Source organism: Lissotriton vulgaris, chromosome 2_1 (assembly GCF_964263255.1).
Source record: "Lissotriton vulgaris chromosome 2_1, aLisVul1.2, whole genome shotgun sequence".
NCBI classification, from domain to species: domain Eukaryota; kingdom Metazoa; phylum Chordata; class Amphibia; order Caudata; family Salamandridae; genus Lissotriton; species Lissotriton vulgaris.
In genome coordinates, this window is record NC_141687.1 from 294,517,313 (window position 1) to 294,534,146 (window position 16,834).

General features: G+C 49.2%; 1 protein-coding gene across 1 annotated transcript in view; it reads right to left on the reverse strand.

Annotated features, from left to right (window-relative positions):
• The window catches only part of RAD51C (RAD51 paralog C), a 375,353-nt gene extending 360,151 nt beyond the window's left edge, over window positions 1-15,202 (reverse strand). Inside the window, exon 1 of the mRNA XM_086954987.1 lies at window positions 15,021-15,202. Coding sequence (XP_086811113.1) covers window positions 15,021-15,138 — 118 coding nt within the window. The 5' untranslated portion in view covers window positions 15,139-15,202. The remainder of the gene's footprint in view (window positions 1-15,020) is intronic.
• Window positions 15,203-16,834: the final 1,632 nt, after the last annotated feature.

A 16,834-nucleotide genomic window follows, 5' to 3' on the forward strand; every position in this document is an offset into this window, starting at 1 on the left:
TAAGGGCCTTGAAACTAGCCTTTAAACAGGCCGAAAGGAAATGGAGGCAAGGTTATAAAGATTCAGGCAGATTGCTTTGGAAGGCCAAACTTGCTGAATATAAGACCCTAATTCACAAATCCAAAGCCGACTACTTCTGCGCTACGATTTGTAGTGCCGCAAATAGCTCTAGGAGCATTTTTAATATTTTGAATAGTTTAACTAGCCCCGACTGCTCTAAGAAGTCGATACCCCCCTCGCAGGCACTCTGTGATAACTTGGCTAAGTTTTTTAAAGAAAACATTTATGCTATCATTAACGATCTCAGTACAGCCACTGAATCCAGTGGCTCCCATGGTCTAAGGGATAGGGGCGTGGAGGGTGGGGATAAGTTCCTTGGCTGGCAGCCTGCTGATTTACTCTTGGAGTTTCCTCCTGTTACGGAAGAGGACTTCGGCAGGCTCGCACAGGGTATTTCTTCTGGCTCACCCCTGGATCCGATACCTCACAAGATCTGGAAAGACTATAGAGAGGAACTATTTCCTACCCTTTGCAGGATTTGCAATCAGTCTCTGGCCAGTGGTGTAGTTCCCACGCATTGGAAACAGGCCTTGGTATCTCCGTTGCTGAAAAAAAACATCTTTGGACCCAGAATGCTTAAAGAATTATAGACCAATTTCCTTGCTACCTTTCCCTGCAAAAATTGCTGAACGCTGGGTTAGCTCACTCCTCTCCAAACATCTGGATCAGCACCATGGGACCGAGATGGCGCCGATTACCGCTATGGATGATCTTCAAAGGCGTGCAGACAGGGGACAGGCAGCAGCTCTGATCCTGCTTGACCTGTCTGCCGCATTTGATACAGTAAACCACGAGATCCTCCTGAGAAGATTGAGTGAGGCCGGGGTGAGAGGCAGTGCCTTGCACTGGTTCCGCTCCTTTTTGCAGGACAGACAGCAGGCGGTGTCCCTTCCCCCTTTTCAATCTGCGTTCTCTCCGGTGTCACAAGGGGTTCCTCAGGGTTCGGCAGTTAGCCCGATCTTGTTCAACCTTTACTTGAAACCCTTGATTGCACTGATCAAGTCTTATAAGATCAATGCAATCAGTTACGCAGATGACACCCAACTAATTATGTCGTGGGAGGGTGAGGAATCGATCCCGCTGGAGATATTTCATGATTGTCTGCGGGACACTGCCGGCTGGTTACAAAATATCTCCTTACAGTTTAACGCTAGCAAGACTGAGGTGCTTTTCTGTGCCGGGAGTCGGATCCCTCGCCCTTTTCGGCATAATTTCTGGCCTCCAGAAACATCAATAAAAGTTCAACCGGTTAAAACTGTCCGTAATTTGGGCATCATGATGGACAGCAAGCTGAGCATGGAGGCTCAGGCGGCGAAAACCGTGCCCTGCTGCTTTGCCCTTATTAGGTCCCTTCGAAACATCCTACCGCTACTTCCCTCTAGGGCTCGGGCTTTAGTGGCTAGGTGTACTATCTTGGGTAGACTCGATTATTGTAACGCTCTGTTACTCGAGTCTCCGAGCTCGCTGATGGATAGACTCCAAAGAATCCAGTCCGCCGCCGCTAGGCTGATCTTAGGCTGGCCTAGAGGATCATCCGCATCAGCGGCGTTTGCTGAACTCCACTGGCTCCCTCTTAGGCAGAGAGTACAATTTAAGGCCCTCTGCCTTGTTTTTAAGGCCCTTCATGGGTTTAATCCTAGATCAGTGCAAGCTAAATTTGCCTGGTACACTCCAACCAGAGTGCTTCGCTCAGCAACGACACGTCTGGTGATAGTACCTAGATTTAAGAAAGCTAAGACAGGGGGTAGATCTTTTGGAGTTGCTGCTGCTAAACTTTGGAACAGTCTGCCTTTGGAGATCAGACAAATTGAGGAACTTCTCCCTTTTAGGAAACGTGTGAAAACCTGGTTGTTTCCTAAGGTTTAGCCGGTTGTTATCCTGCCACCCACTCTTCTGCCACTCTTTCTTGGAGCCTCAGCGCCAGGAATGCCTGTAAGGTGATAGTGCGCTTTATAAATTCGATAAATAAATAAATAAGAGTGAGTGCTGCAGAGTGATAGTGAGTGCAGAGGGAGAGTGTGTGCAGAGAGAGAGTGAGTGCTGCAGAGTGAGAGTGAGTGCAGAGTGAGTGCAGAGTGTTGCAGAGAGAGAGTGTGTGCAGAGTGAGTGCAGAGTGAGAGTGAGTGCAGCGTGAGAGTGTGTGCAGAGTGAGAGTGAGTGCTGCAGAGTGAGTGTGTGCAAAGTGAGTGTGTGCAGAGTGAGAGTGTGCAGAGTGAGAGTGTGTGCTGCACAGTGAGAGTGTGTGCGCAGAGTGAGTGCAGCGTGAGAGTGTGTGCAGAGTGAGAGTGAGTGCTGCAGAGTGAGTGTGTGCAAAGTGAGTGTGTGCAGAGTGAGTGTGTGCAGAGTGAGAGTGTGCAGAGTGAGAGTGTGCAGAGTGAGAGTGTGTGCCGAATGAGTGCTGCACAGTGAGAGTGTGTGCGCAGAGTGAGTGCTGCAGAGTGAGAGTGTGCAAAGTGAGTGTGTGCAGAGTGAGTGTGTGCAGAGTGAGAGTGTGCAGAGTGAGAGTGTGTGCCGAATGAGTGCTGCACAGTGAGAGTGTGTGCGCAGAGTGAGTGCTGCAGAGTGAGAGTGTGTGCAGAGTGAGTGCAGAGTGAGTGCAGAGTGAGAGTGAGTACAGAGTGAGAGTGAGTGCAGAGTGAAAGGGAGTGCAGAGCGAGTGCTGCAGAGTGATAGTGAGTGCAGAGTGAGAGTGTGTGCAGAGGGAGTGTGTGCAGAGTGAGAGTGAGTGCAGAGTGAGAGTGAGTGCAGAGTGAGAGTGAGTGCAGTGGAGTGTGAGTGAGTGCAGCGGAGTGTGAGTGAGTGCTGCAGAGTGTGAGTGAGTGCTGCAGAGTGAGTGCAGAATGAGTGCAGAGTTAGAGTGAGTGCAGAGTGAGAGTGAGTGCAGAGTGAGTGCTGCAGAGAGTGAGTGCTGCAGAGAGTGAGTGCTGCAGAGAGTGAGTGCTGCAGAGAGTGAGTGCTGCAGAGAGTGAGTGCTGCAGAGAGTGAGTGCTGCAGAGTGTGAGTGAGTGCTGCAGAGTGTGAGTGAGTGCTGCAGAGTGTGAGTGTGTGCAGAGTGAGTGCAGAATGAGTGCAGAGTGAGAGTGAGTGCAGAGTGAGAGTGAGTGCTGCAGAGTGTGAGTGAGTGCAGAGTGAGTGCTGCAGAGTGTGAGTGAGTGCTACAGAGTGTGGGTGAGTGCTACAGAGTGTGGGTGAGTGCTGCAGAGTGTGAGTGAGTGCTGCAGAGTGTGAGTGAGTGCTGCAGAGTGTGAGTGAGTGCTGCAGAGTGTGAGTGCTGCAGTGTGAGTGAGTGCAAAGTGAGAATGAGTGCAGAGTGAAAGTGAGTGCAGAGTGAGAGTGAATGCAGAGTGTGAGTGCAGAGTGAGTGCAGAATGAGTGCAGTGAGAGTGAGTGCAGAGTGAGAGTGAGTGCAGAGTGAGAGTGAGCGCAGAGTGAAAGTGAGTGCAGAGTGAGAGTGAATGCTGAGTGTGAGTGCAGAGTGAGTGCAGAATGAGTGCAGAGTGAGTGCAGAGTGAGAGTGAGTGCAGAGTGAGAGTGAGTGCAGAGTGAGTGCAGAGTGAGAGTGAGTGCAGAGTGAGAGTGAGTGCAGCAGAGTCTGAGTGAGTGCAGCAGAGTGTGAGTGAGTGCTGCAGAGTGCGAGTGTGTGCAGAGTGAGTGCAGAATGAGTGCAGAGTGAGAGTGAGTGCAGAGTGAGAGTGAGTGCAGAGTGAGAGTGAGTGCAGAGTGAGAGTGAGTGCTGCAGAGTGTGTGTGAGTGCTGCAGTGTGTGAGTGAGTGCTGCAGTGTGTGAGTGAGTGCTGCAGTGTGTGAGTGAGTGCTGCAGTGTGTGAGTGCTGCAGTGAGAGTGAGTGCAGAGTGAAAGTGAATGCAGAGCGAGAGTGAATGCAGAGTGTGAGTGCAGAGTGAGTGCAGAGTGAGAGAGTGCAGAGTGAGTGCAGAGTGAGTGCAGAGTGAGAGTGAGTGCAGAGTGAGTGCAGAGTGAGAGTGAGTGCAGTGAGTGAGTGCAGAATGAGTGCAGAATAAGTGCAGAGTGTGAGTGAGTGCAGAATGAGAGTGAGTGCAGAATGACTGCAGAGTAAGAGTGAGTGCGCAGGAAAAGACCACACACATAAGACCACACATAAAACCACACACATAAGACCACACACACACACACCACTCTCACCACCACACACACTCACCACCACACACTCACCACCACAAACTCACCACCACACACACAACCACACACACACAACCACACACACACACCACCAGCCATCAGTGCACGCTTTCACCGGGCACAAACACCATCAGTGCACGCTTTCACCGATCACAAGCACCATCAGCTGTCAGTGCAGGCTTCTACCAGGCACACAACACCAGACACCAGTGCACGATTTCACCAGGCAAACACCTCCAGCCGTCTGTGCACGCTTTTACCAGGCGCACACACACCACCAGCCATCAGTGCACGCTTCCATTAAACACACACACCTCCAGCCGGCAGTGCACGCTTCCACCAAGCACACACACCACCAGCCATCAGTGCACAATTTCTACAGGCACACACACCTCCAGCCATCAGTGCACACATCAATTGTTAACACATCCACAATTAACTATTGTAGCAATCTGGTGCACTTTACTTTTAAGCGAATGTTGAGGTTAGAAGCACTAGCCTCCAGACTGGGCTCTCCAATTACAACGAAAACAACGTTTTCTCTTTGAAGATCGTCAATGTTTATTCAGTTCAGAACTATTTTAAATCCATTCAGCTCTGCAACGTTATATTTTCTTTTTTTGCCAACATAATAATCTTCTTATGTCGCATTACAATTAGTACATTAATCCACTTTATGGTAGCACCCAATGCATTTCGGGTCAAACAACAACCATGACCCTTCGTCAGGGGTGAGCTTTCACACGCATTCGCGCTTCCGTGGATTCTGAAGTTTACCTACGTGCGACGACAAGGGCACCCACCATCAAATTCCAAAAATAGTTGGATACGTTTTAAAGAGTGCTCGGGATAACATCATTTGTTGGCACTTTACTTTTAAACATATTCCTCTAAAGCGCAGCATGCTACCATTGCTACAATTCCAATCCAACCCACAGAATTCCACTACACACCACATGCATACACTCCATAACACATGGCTAAAAGACATTGCCATTTACAATGCCATTAGCTCTAACTCAAATAAATCCGAGACCTATTGCATTTCTAATGCTTGTTTTAAATTAAGGCTGGGCCCAAAACAAAGGCCGATGTTAAGGGCCCACCAGGCCTCCTTTTGTTAGAGTAACCTGGCTGGGAGCTATCTGGAGCCTCATACCGAAATGCTTATCACTCCACAGATACTTAAGAGAGGCATGCCTTTGACATTGTTCATTCACCAAAGAGAAGAGATTATTCATGTATTGTAAGAATATCAGATGTTTTGGTCTGTCCCAGTATTTACACAAAAATACCACCATTTTGATTTACTACTTTTATAGCACTACTCATCCCAATGCAGAGTTTCAGAGGGCTTTACATCACACACATACTAAACATTATACATTGACAATAAAATTGTGTGTGCATAAATCAATGTACGGGACGTATTACATAAGACAAGGTGATATGGTGTAGGAGTCATGTCCTTCATAGCGCTCTATGCTATTTGTAGGATTGCAATTAATGAACCGCAAGTAAACAGATCTTTCTGTTAAAAGCAGGAACCCACTTCCGTACCTACATAAAAGAAAAATCTCTCACCTGCGTGTTACATTTAGTGCTTTGCAGGAGACAAATCTACCCTCTATGCTACTTTGATTCAATACTCAAGCAAGACAAAACACAGATCTCTCCAGCAAATGCTTTAACCTTCAGAGTTATCTTACCATTATTATTATGCAGTGAGATGTACTCAGTACACAAAGATCTCTGCAGCAGGTGCCTTAACCCCATAAGATATTTTTAAATGGAGACTTTGCAACCAATTAAGCAGGACAGATTTACAGCCACATTTCTCCTTGCTTCCAATTTCTTTTCCGCAGAGTTAAAAAATGTTTTTATAAGTTCAGACCCAGATCTTCTGTCGGTGTTGCGTCACTTTTTTGCCACAACCCTGATAAAAAAGTAACTTGTTAAGTCTAGTAATGCACTCAAGTGTACTCATGATAGACCTGCTAAACATATGTTTGAGATGTTAAGATCAGATGTCACTTCTTGTGATGCTACTTCCTGTGAGGTCATGGGTTGTGATACCACTTCCTATGTCACTTCCTGTGATGCCACGTGCGATGTCACATGCCATGTTGTCACTTGTATACTGCCTAACTTGGTTAGTACCCCCACGTCTTTTTTTAGGACTTGTGCCCTGCCAGGATTGTTTACAAATGTTTCCAAGACCAGAGGCAGTTACTAGAATTCCCCCAGCCAGATGCTAGTATTAAGCTATTCCTATAACTGACCCAAATCTTATACACACTAGCTGTGGATTGTCAGAAAATGAACCAAATGTAGAGCACGGAGAAAATGTCTATCAGTTTGCACTTATGCCTCGATGTGCTGGTAATTTATGTAAAAAGTAAACTGCAGTATGGAAAAATTCTTACAGGTAAATGAGACTGGGCAATTTTTATCCTGCATGTTATTGTATAAACTTATGGATCAAAGAGAAATAGTAAAAACATGACTATCCATTGCTGTTAAACACGTCCTGAAACGTAATGGGGATGGCCATTGCGCTGCAATAAAACATTACAGGCTATTAAATAGCGGCGTGCACCGTTCAGAACACCTGACAGTTAGCAACACATGCAAGCGATGCCAAAATACAGAGCGAGCTTCCACAGGCTGAAAATGGCACAAACACGTAGAAGATGCGTTCCAAGATGTTGTTGTCTTCGAGGTGGCGGGCCAGTTGCATGTTGACGATTTTCCTCGTTAACCTTTGCCGGGAACGGGAGCAATGCCGGCGGAAGTTCTTGAGGTCCTTGGGGTCCGCTTTGGGCTTCTTGAGGAGGGCGTTGATTTTGGCGTGCTTCCAGCTTTCCGGGAATGTTGCTGTTTCGAAGGAGATGTTGATGACCTTCCGTAGTTGGGGTGCGATGGCTGCGGCTGCTTTGTTGAATACGTGGTGTGGGCACGGGTCAGACGGAGATCCTGAGTGGATGGAGTTCATGACCTTGCGTGTCTCGTCGTCGTTGACGTTGGACCAGGAGGTCAGGCGGTTGGCGCTGGTGGTGTTCACAGGGGAGGTGGAGTCTGGCGTAGTCGGGCGGTCGTGCTGTGGAGGTCAGCGATCTTGCGCTGGAAAAAGATGGCTAGTGAGTCGCACAGTTCTTATGAGGGCAGGATGTCGCTGGCATTGTCGCTGGGGTTGGAGAGTTCCTTTACGATGCTGAAGAGCTCTTTGCGGTCGTGTGCGTTGTTATCCAAGCGGTCTTTGAAGGAGGATCCCTTGGCTAATCTGATGAGGTGGTGGTGTCTGCGGGTGGCGTCGTTGTGGGCTGCGTGGTTGTCCGGTGTGCGTTCGTGGAGCCATGTCTTCTCCAGTTTCCGGCATACGCGTTTAGAAGTCTGGAGCTCGTCGGTGAACCAGGTGGCTCTCTTGTTGGCGTGGCTGTTGGAGGGTTTCTTGAGCGGGGCGTCGATCCACTGTCTGAGGTTTCGAGCTGCGGCTTCCTGGTTGGTGGTTTCTTGGCGAGGGAGGTGATCAGCTGGTCTTCGGTGACTTTGCTCCAGCAGCGACGAGGCAGCTGTTGGGTGCGGTGGTGCGTGGTTGGTTTCTTGAAGGTGATATGGATACAGCAGTGGTCGGTCCAGTGGAGTTCGGTGGTGTGGTCGAAGGTGTCGTCTGCGTGGGTGGCGTTGTGAGGGTGGACTTGTGGATGATGGATATTCCTCCTCCGATTCCGTTGGCCCAATCCCTGCGGGTGATCTTGTAGCCGTCCGGGATGGCTATAACGATGTCGGGCGCCGAGGAGTCGTTCCACCAGGTCTCGGTCAAGAAGGCCACTTCTGGGGTGGAGGTGTCGAGCAGATCTCAGAGCTCGACGGCGTGTGTGCGTGCGGAGCAGGTGTTGAGGAGTATGCAGCGGAGGTGGTTGGATCCAGTCCTTGGAGGTTTGGTGGTTCTGTCGCAGGTGAAGCTGCAGGTGTGGCAGGAGAAGGGTCCGTGGGTCCATTTCGGGGCGGCCTGGAAGCAGTTGTGGTTTCGACCGGGGTTGAGTGCGTGGAGGGTGCTGACGTCATAGTGGATTCTGGTGTTGTGGCTTTCGCGGGGTCCAGAGGTTCTGGCGCTGGGCATGGTCCAGGCACGGATGGGCGCGGCATGCGTCTGCTGCGCGGCTGCTTCTCGCTTACATATGAGGTGGCTTGGGAGGGAGGAGCAGCAGGGAGGCGGGAAGGGGGGCGAATGGGTGTGCAGGGGGGGCGGGGCCGCAGGGATGCAGCGGGAAAGGGTCGGATCGGGGGAACTGGTGCACAGGGCAGAGGGGAGGGAAAAACTCAGGAAACAAGAAGGCAGCAAGGAGGCAGGAACCAGGCAGTCAGGTGACGAGCAGCGGCGTGGGGGCGACCTGCCTGCAAACAGGGTCAAAGGTCAGAAAAAAGCACAGAAAGGTCACAAAAAACAGGGGGGAAACAAGTGGCACAGAGGCACAAAGGTCACAAGAAAGGGTAGAAAGGTCACAAAAAACAGGTGGAAACGACTGGCACAGAGGCAGAAAGGTCCCAAGAAAGGGCAGAAAGGTCACAAAAAACGGGTGGAAACGAGTGGCACAGAGGCACAAAGGTCCCAAGAAAGGGTAGAAAGGTCACAAGAAACGGGGGGAAACGAGTGGCATAGAGGCACAAAGGGCAGTAGAGGCAAGAAAAATGAGTACAATCAGGAAAGCAGAAGACACGAAAAACGGGTACAATCAGGGGAGCAGAGGCAAGAAAAATGAGTACAATCAGGGGAGCAGAAGGCACGAAAAACGGGTACAATCAGGGGAGCAGAGGCAAGAAAAATGAGTACAATCAGGGGAGCAGAAGGCACGAAAAACGGGTACAATCAGGGGAGCAGACGCAAGAAAAACGAGTACAATCAGGGGAGCAGAAGGCAAGAAAAACGAGTGCAATCAGGGGAGCAGAAGGCAAGAAAAAAGAGTGCAATCAGGGGAGCAGAAGGCAAGAGAACGGTCACAGATAAGAATGCAGGCACAGGGGGGAGACAGGCAAGTTCAAGTTTAACATTTGTATAGCGCACAACTCACCCAGAGGGTCTCAAGGCGCTTGAGGGAGGGGGGTACTTACTTATCGAATATCCAAGTTTGTAGTTGTTTTCTGAAGGAGAGGTGGTTCTGTGTAAGGCGGAGGTGGGTGGGGAGAGAATTCCAGGTTTTGGCCGCTAAGTAGGAGAGGGATCTTCCCCCCATGGTGGATCTATGGATGCGTGGAATTGCGGCGAGGGCTTGATTGGACGATCGTAGTTGGCGGGTGGGGGTGTAAAAGGACAGGCGCGTGTTGAGGCATTCGGGTCCTAGGTCGTAGAGGGCTTTGTGTGCGTGGGTGAGGAGATGGAACGTTATTCTCTTGTTGACGGGGAGCCAGTGGAGGTCTTTAACCCCTTCCACGCTGATGACGAGCTGGGCTCGTCATGGCGTAGCCTCCTCGCACACTGATGACGAGCCCAGCTCGTCACGTAACATGCGCTTTTAAAAATCTCAGCGTACGAGCGGAATTCCGCTTGCGCGCATGAGGTTAAGGTGACCGGAAACGTGAGCTTGGCGGGGGATGTCTAGTATGAGTCTGGCTGAGGCGTTTTGGATGCGTTGGAGTTTTTTCTGTAGTTTGGCTGTGGTTCCGGCGTAAAGGGTGTTTCCGTAGTCCAGTCAGCTTGTGACCAGTGCGTGGGTGACCGTCTTTCTTGTTTCGGTGGGGATCCAACTGAAGATTTTTTTGAGTATGCGTAGGATGTTGAAGCATGATGATGAGACGGCGTTGACTTGTCTGGTCATCGAGAGAGAGGAGCCCAGGATGAAGCCCAGGTTACGTGCGTGGTCCGTAGGTATGGGTGCGGTTCCCAGGGCCGGTGGCCACCATGAGTCGTCCCAGGCAGGGGGGGGGATGAACCTAAGATGAGGACTTCCGTTTTGTCCGAGTTCAGTTTTAAACGGCTATTCTTCATCCACTCGGCTACTTCTTTCATTCCTTCGTGTAAGTTGGTTTTGGCGGTGTTTGGGTCTTTGGAGAGGGAGAGGATCAGCTGGGTGTCGTCTGCGTAGGAGATGATGTTGAGGTTGTGTTGGAGCGCGATGGATGCGAGGGGACTCATGCATACGTTGAAGAGGGTGGGACTGAGTGATGATCCTTGTGGTACGCCGCAGATGACTTCGGTGGCCTCTGATCTAAAAGGGGGGAGACGGACTCTCTGGGTTCTTCCGGCGAGGAACGAGATGATCCAGTCCAATGCTTTTCCTTGTATTCCGACGTTGCTGAGGCGTTGTATGAGGGTGCTATGACAGACTGTGTCGAAGGCTGCGGAGAGGTCAAGTAGGATGAGGGCAACTGTTTCTCCATTGTCCAGTAGTGTTCGAATGTCATCTGTTGCTGCGATGAGGGCGGTCTCGGTGCTGTGTTTGGCTCGGAAGCCGGACTGTGAGGGGTCGAGGGATTTGTTGGATTCGAGGAAGGTGGCGAGCTGACTGTTGACGGCTTTCTCAATGACTTTGGCAGGGAATGGGAGGAGCAAGATGGGGCGGTAGTTCTTAAGTTCAGTGGGGTCTGCTGTGGGTTTCTTCAGAAGGGCGCTGAGTTCGGCATGTTTCCAGCTTTCCGGGAAGGTAGCAGAGTTGAGGGAGCAGTTGATAACGTCTCGGAGATGGGGAGCGATGATGGAGTCTGCTTTGTTGAAAATGTGGTGGGGACATGGGTCGGTTGGCGATCCTGAGTGGATGGAGTTCATCAGGCGGATGGTGTCTTCAGTGGTGATTGGGTTCCAGGCGCAAAGGTAGTTAGAGGGGGGTTTTAGTTCGGAGGTGGGTGGAGTGGACTGGTCTCCAGACTGGTTTTCAAAGCTGTTATGTATGTCAGTGATTTTGTTGTGGAAGAATGAGGCTAGGGAGTCGAAGAGGTCTTGGGAGGGAGTGATGTCGTTGGTGCCGGCGGTGGGGTTGGTAAATTCTTTGATGATGTTGAATAGTTCCTTGCTGTTGTGGGCGTTGTCGTCAAGTCGATCCTTGAATGCTGATTTCTTGGTGGATCGGATCAATTGGTGGTGTTTGCGGGTGGCGTTCTTGAAGGCGGCCAGGTTGTCAGTGGTTGGGTATTTTCTCGTGGCTTTCTCGAGGGTGCGACAGAACTTCTTGGATTTCTTAAGGTCATCGTTGAACCAGGGGGCTTTTTTGCTACCTTGCTTGATTTGATGTTTTTTCAAGGGTGCTAATTCGTCAGCGCTGTGGGTGATCCATTGTGTGAGGTTGGTGGCTGCAAGGTTTGGGTCCGATGATAGTGCAGGAGGGTTTTGGTGAAGCGATGTGAAGAGTTGGTCGGTGGTAATTTTGTTCCAGTTTCGGCGGGGAATTTGTTGTGGGTGGTTGTGGGTCATAGTCTTTTTGTAGTTGAAGTGAACGCAACTGTGGTCCGTCCAATGGAGAGCTGTGGTGTGATTGAAGGAGATGTGCTTGCTGGAGGTGAAGATTTGGTCGAGCGTGTGTCCGGCATAGTGGGTGGGGGTGTTAACAAGTTGTTTGAGTCCGAGATTGTCCAGGAGGGTGGTGGTGTTGCTGTCGTTTTTTTCCAGGTGGAAGTTGAGGTCTCCCAGTAGAATGTAGTCCTCGGAGGGGAGGGCGTGTGGGCTGATGAATTCAGTGATATCTTCGCTGAATTGTGTGCGGGGTCCTGGGGGCCTGTAGATGAGGGTGCCTCTGAGTGTGGTCTTGGGGTCGGTGTGGATCTGGAAGTAAAGGTGTTCGGCGGTAGCGAGGTTATCGTCGGAACTGGTCGTGATGCGGATGGTGTTCTTATGGACTATGGCGATACCTCCTCCTGTTTGGTTGGTGCGGTCCTTTCAGATGATCTTGTAGCCGTCCGGGATGGCAATGGCGATGTCGGGTGCTGATGAGGCGTTCATCCAGGTTTCTGTAAGGAAGGCGACGTCCGGCGATGTGGTGTCGAGTAGGTTCCAAAGGTCAATGGCGTGTCCGTGGACCGAGCGGGTGTTGAGCAGGATGCACTTCAGGTGGTTAGTGTCGGAGCTCTGTTTGGAGTTTGTGGATTTGGTGTGGGTCTTGATGCAGTCGAACTTGCAGGAGTGGCAGGTGAAGGATCCATGGGTGTGTCCTGGGGCGGCTTGGTGGCAGTTTGATGGACGGCCGGGGTTAAGGGCTGAGAGGGTTGCAGCGTCTTACGTTATGCGGGTGGAGAGGATTTTGCGGGGGCCAGGGGGTCTGGCGCTGGGCGCGGTCCAGGCGCGGACGGGCGTAGAGGGGCTTACCTTTGGCGCGCCTTCGGCGCGCATAGGGCGCGTCCGCTGCGCGTGGATGCTGCGCGCAAATCCGTCTGTCATATGTGGGTAGTGGAGGGGGGGCGGAGCGAGGGAGGAGCAGCTGGGAGCGGGGTGGAGAGCCGGGCTGGGAGGCACAATAACAAACAACAAAATGGCAGCAAGGCAAAAGCGAAGCAGGACGAGATTGGGGCACAGCCTCAACAAACGCTAAGAAATGGGCAAGCGGTACCGGCACAATCAGGCACCAACAACGTAAGCAGGCAAGCGAGCAACACACAACGCAATACCAATTAAACAACAGTCTAGCAGTCCAGCACCACGAAAACTGTACAATCAGGCACAAATAATTGGGCAGTCTGGCAGTATAGCGCTACAATAGTAGTCTAAACAGGCACAAATAATTCAGCAGTCTGGCAGTATAGCGCTGAGATACCACAATTTTGAGCAGGGAGCAGCGTGGGGAGCGACCGCTTCTGAGGAGCGGTCACAGACACCAGAAGACAGCATGGGCAGTACAGGGAAGACAGACAGACAGGGACAGTGATACAAACCTAAGGCCTACCACTGGCCACCAGGGATGAGGCGCAGGTGATAGCCTAAGGGTGGAGGAGGGCCTCAACTTCTATAGCAGCGGCAGCTGGGGCAGGGTCAGGACACACAGGCGGCGGAGCTGTGTGGTGGGGGAGCGACCTACCAACAAGGTGAAGGGTCGCTCGTCTATTGTATAATTTTTAATGGAGTTGCATCCTGGTGTTTGTTATAGGCCACAATTCAGTTGTGGCTGAAGGCAGTTTCTCTCTGCGCTAGTCAGTGGGGCAAAAAGGTGTTAAGAATATGTGGTCATCCAATCCTTGGCCTCTCTGCAAAGTGCACAGAGCAATTGTCCAAGTATGTCAGTTGCAGTTATGATTGTCCGGTGCCTCTGTCCAGTAATGTCTTCTGATACAATAACCAAGACGCATTTGACTCACTTTCAATTAACTCCAACACACATCTGCAGGGCCAACGTGGGGGTAAACATAGGTAGACCGCGTCCATCCACTAGTTTCACAGACTGGGCGTCATCGACCCTTTCGAGAAGTTGGGCCCCACTGAAATATGCTGAATCATCCGTGTCATTTTCAGACACAAGGACACATTCAGCAACACCTGCACATGGTCTGCTTTCCTTCTGAGCAGCAACATACAGGCGGCAAGGGGGCTTTGTTCTTTTAAGTTTCAGGTGGGCCCAAAACAAAGTCTAAGTTAAGGGGCCATTAGGCCTCCTTTTGTTCATCATGGCTGGGAGCTATCTGGAACCTCACACCTAGATGGAAATGCAATAGAGGGGAAACAAAGAACATAACTTCTTATTACTTCACAAGTACTTAAGAGAGGCATGTCTTTGACTTAGTTCAGTCCCTGTACATAAGAGATATGAATGCGCTGCAAGAATGTCAGATGTGCTGGTCTGTGCCAGTTTTTATACATTTGATTTAAATACCACTATTTTGTTTTGTTTCTTTTATAGCGCTATTCATCCCAAAGCAGGGTGTCAAAGCGCATTACATCCCACATACACGTTATAGAGTGACAATAAATTAAATAAGTGTGTAACTCAACGTATAGGATGTGTTACGTCAGATAGCGGCAGTTACAAAGTGTAGGAGTAACTGGTCCTTCATAGCTCACTGTGACATATTTGAAAGATTACAATCTGCTTTGTGAACTGTAACAACAGATTCTCGGTGCAAATGCAGTAACCCACTTACCTATCTAAATAAAATAAAATCTGTCATTTAGCAGGAGACGCTTTAAACCTCAATACTCATTTGATTCAAAACTGGCACCAGACAAAACACAGATCGCTCCAGCAAATGCATTAAACTGTAGAGTTGCCTTACCATTTACCATTATTATTCCCTGAGATTTACTGGGCAAACAAAGATCTCTGTAGCAGGTGCCTTTATCTTAAAATGCAAACTTTGCAATCAATTGAGCATATCAGATTTACAGCCACATTTCTCCTTGCTGACAATTTCTTTCTGGCAAAGTTAAAATAAAATAGAGAGGTATAAATTGAGGCCAGGTTGTGTCACTTTTCTGGCACAACCACGACACAAAATCTCATTTGTTAAATCTCGTAATGGGCTTAAATGTCCTCATAATAGAATAGCTAAACGAATGTATGGTCTTACTTTGTGTGATGTCACTCCCTGTGATGTCACTTGCTTACTCCCAAATTAGTTAGTCCCCCCCCCCACTTCTGTTTTTAAGACGTGTGCCCTCGGCGTATTTCACTCTACTCAAAATCCTGTTGCATTAAGTCTAGTAATGCTATTACTAATACGTTATTACCATTACCATAATTGTTGCCTAATGTAAGTTCGTCCTCTGTAGCGATAATCACGCCTTATGTAATACTCCTTTTCTATTCTATAGCGCTCTAACACATTTGGTAATGTCGGCGCTCTATATAAAATGCACAAATAAATAAATAATAACTTGGTAATGGTACCTTTGCTGAGTTCGCAAGCACTGACTTCTAGAAGGTCTTGAGCACTCTGGAAGCCGGCGCTGATAAGCTTCACTTTTACCGCCGGGGGAAGCGGGAAGCTGCCGACGTCCCTCTGCATGGTTCAAGAAAAGGAGGTCCCACAGAACCTACTAATGACAGCGAAGCTCTGACATACAACACCTCCCGCCATGGCACAATTTGTAAATCGAGCATCACTGAAGCCGTGGAAATAGAAGAAAGACTGCAAACGAACATAACTACTGAAGAAGTCTCCGTGAGTTATCAGGGTTGCCATCTTGGGCAAAAAAATGTAGACGATACATAATGCATGTAAGGTGAAAACTGTGTTTTTCTCTGGCCGAAATGGAGAGATGAACCTACTTTCTCGATATTATATCATTTTAAATATTTGTTATCCAATGGGGTCTGTAATACTGCGTTACCTTAATAGTTATTATCCTAGTCTTCGTTAATAATTGCCTGCCAAATAGTAAAGTGGAAAAAGGAAACTGGTTCTATGTCGCGGGGACAGCCTTTTTATTAATCGGCTATTCTTTGTGATCATTAGGTTCAGGTGTGTAATTCGTTTAGCGTTTATTATTCTACTTGGTTTAAATTAAATGAAAGATGATTACATCTTCTACAATTAATTGGTTTTGTATTTGAAGTCTTAGACTGCCAACAGTCGTAAATGCCAATATGAGTACATACCTGTCAAGCACCTGCTTAAAATGAAGGTCAGTGCGGAATTAACACTTTATTGGAGGGTGATACACGTTTGAAAAGGAAGAGATTTCATTAAAGTCTGTTGAGGCAATTTGTTTGTCAGACAGGTAACCATGAGTGAAAAGTGAGTGACACCCAACAAATGCAAGGAAGTTGGCAGATATCAAAGTATGAGAGCACATTCTGGGGAGAGGCGAAGATGTGGCATTATGGCCGGAGCTGCCCGGTTTCAATTTTAGTGTTGGTTCAACATCTTGTGACTCTTGGAAAATTACTGAATTTTCCGTACCTACAGTAAATCAAACCAGCATTGGCATAGCCAATAGGTCTCGCTTTTGGGACCTAATAAGTATTTAGTTATGCAGCACAATAGAGCAACAACATCAACTGTTGCATGGCTAAACACTTATAAGGTCCCAAAGGCGTGACCTATTGGCTATGCCACTGCTTGTTTAAATAAGTTAGCATGGTTGCAGCTGCCAGCACAGAAAAGAAGAGGACATTGTCCGTGTCTTCTCTGGGCAGTAAGGAAGAGACAGAGTCCTTTTCCTTCTCTGCCAGTCCCGCCCGTCCCCGATCGTCCCCAAAAGCAAGCCGAGCATTATCTGAATGCCTTTGCTATTTCTGCCGTCCTGGGACACAGTTTTGAAAAGAAAAAGTAGGGGAACAGAATCTTTTCAATAAAAGAAGTAGGGGCACGCCATGCCCTTCCGATCCCGCCCACTTCGACCACTGCTCAAAGCGCTAGCTAGAGGCTGACCCTGGATTACTCCTTCTAAGAAAGGAGGCGGCTCGTGCTTGCATTTCAAGGGCAGGTTTGAGCAGAGGCGATGAGCCAGTCTGACCATTCGTCTGGGTCAGTCTTGAACAGTGGTCGAAGTGGGCGGAATCAGAAGGGCACGGCGTGCCCCTACTTCTTTTATTAAAAAGATGGCAAGATGGCAGAAATAGCAAAGGCCTTCAGAAAAGACTCTGCTTGCTTTCGTGAACGTTCTGGACGGGCAGAGAAGGAATAGGACTCTGTCTCTTCCTTACAGCCCAAAGAAGACACGGACAATGTCTACAGACCTACCTAACTTCAGATAAGA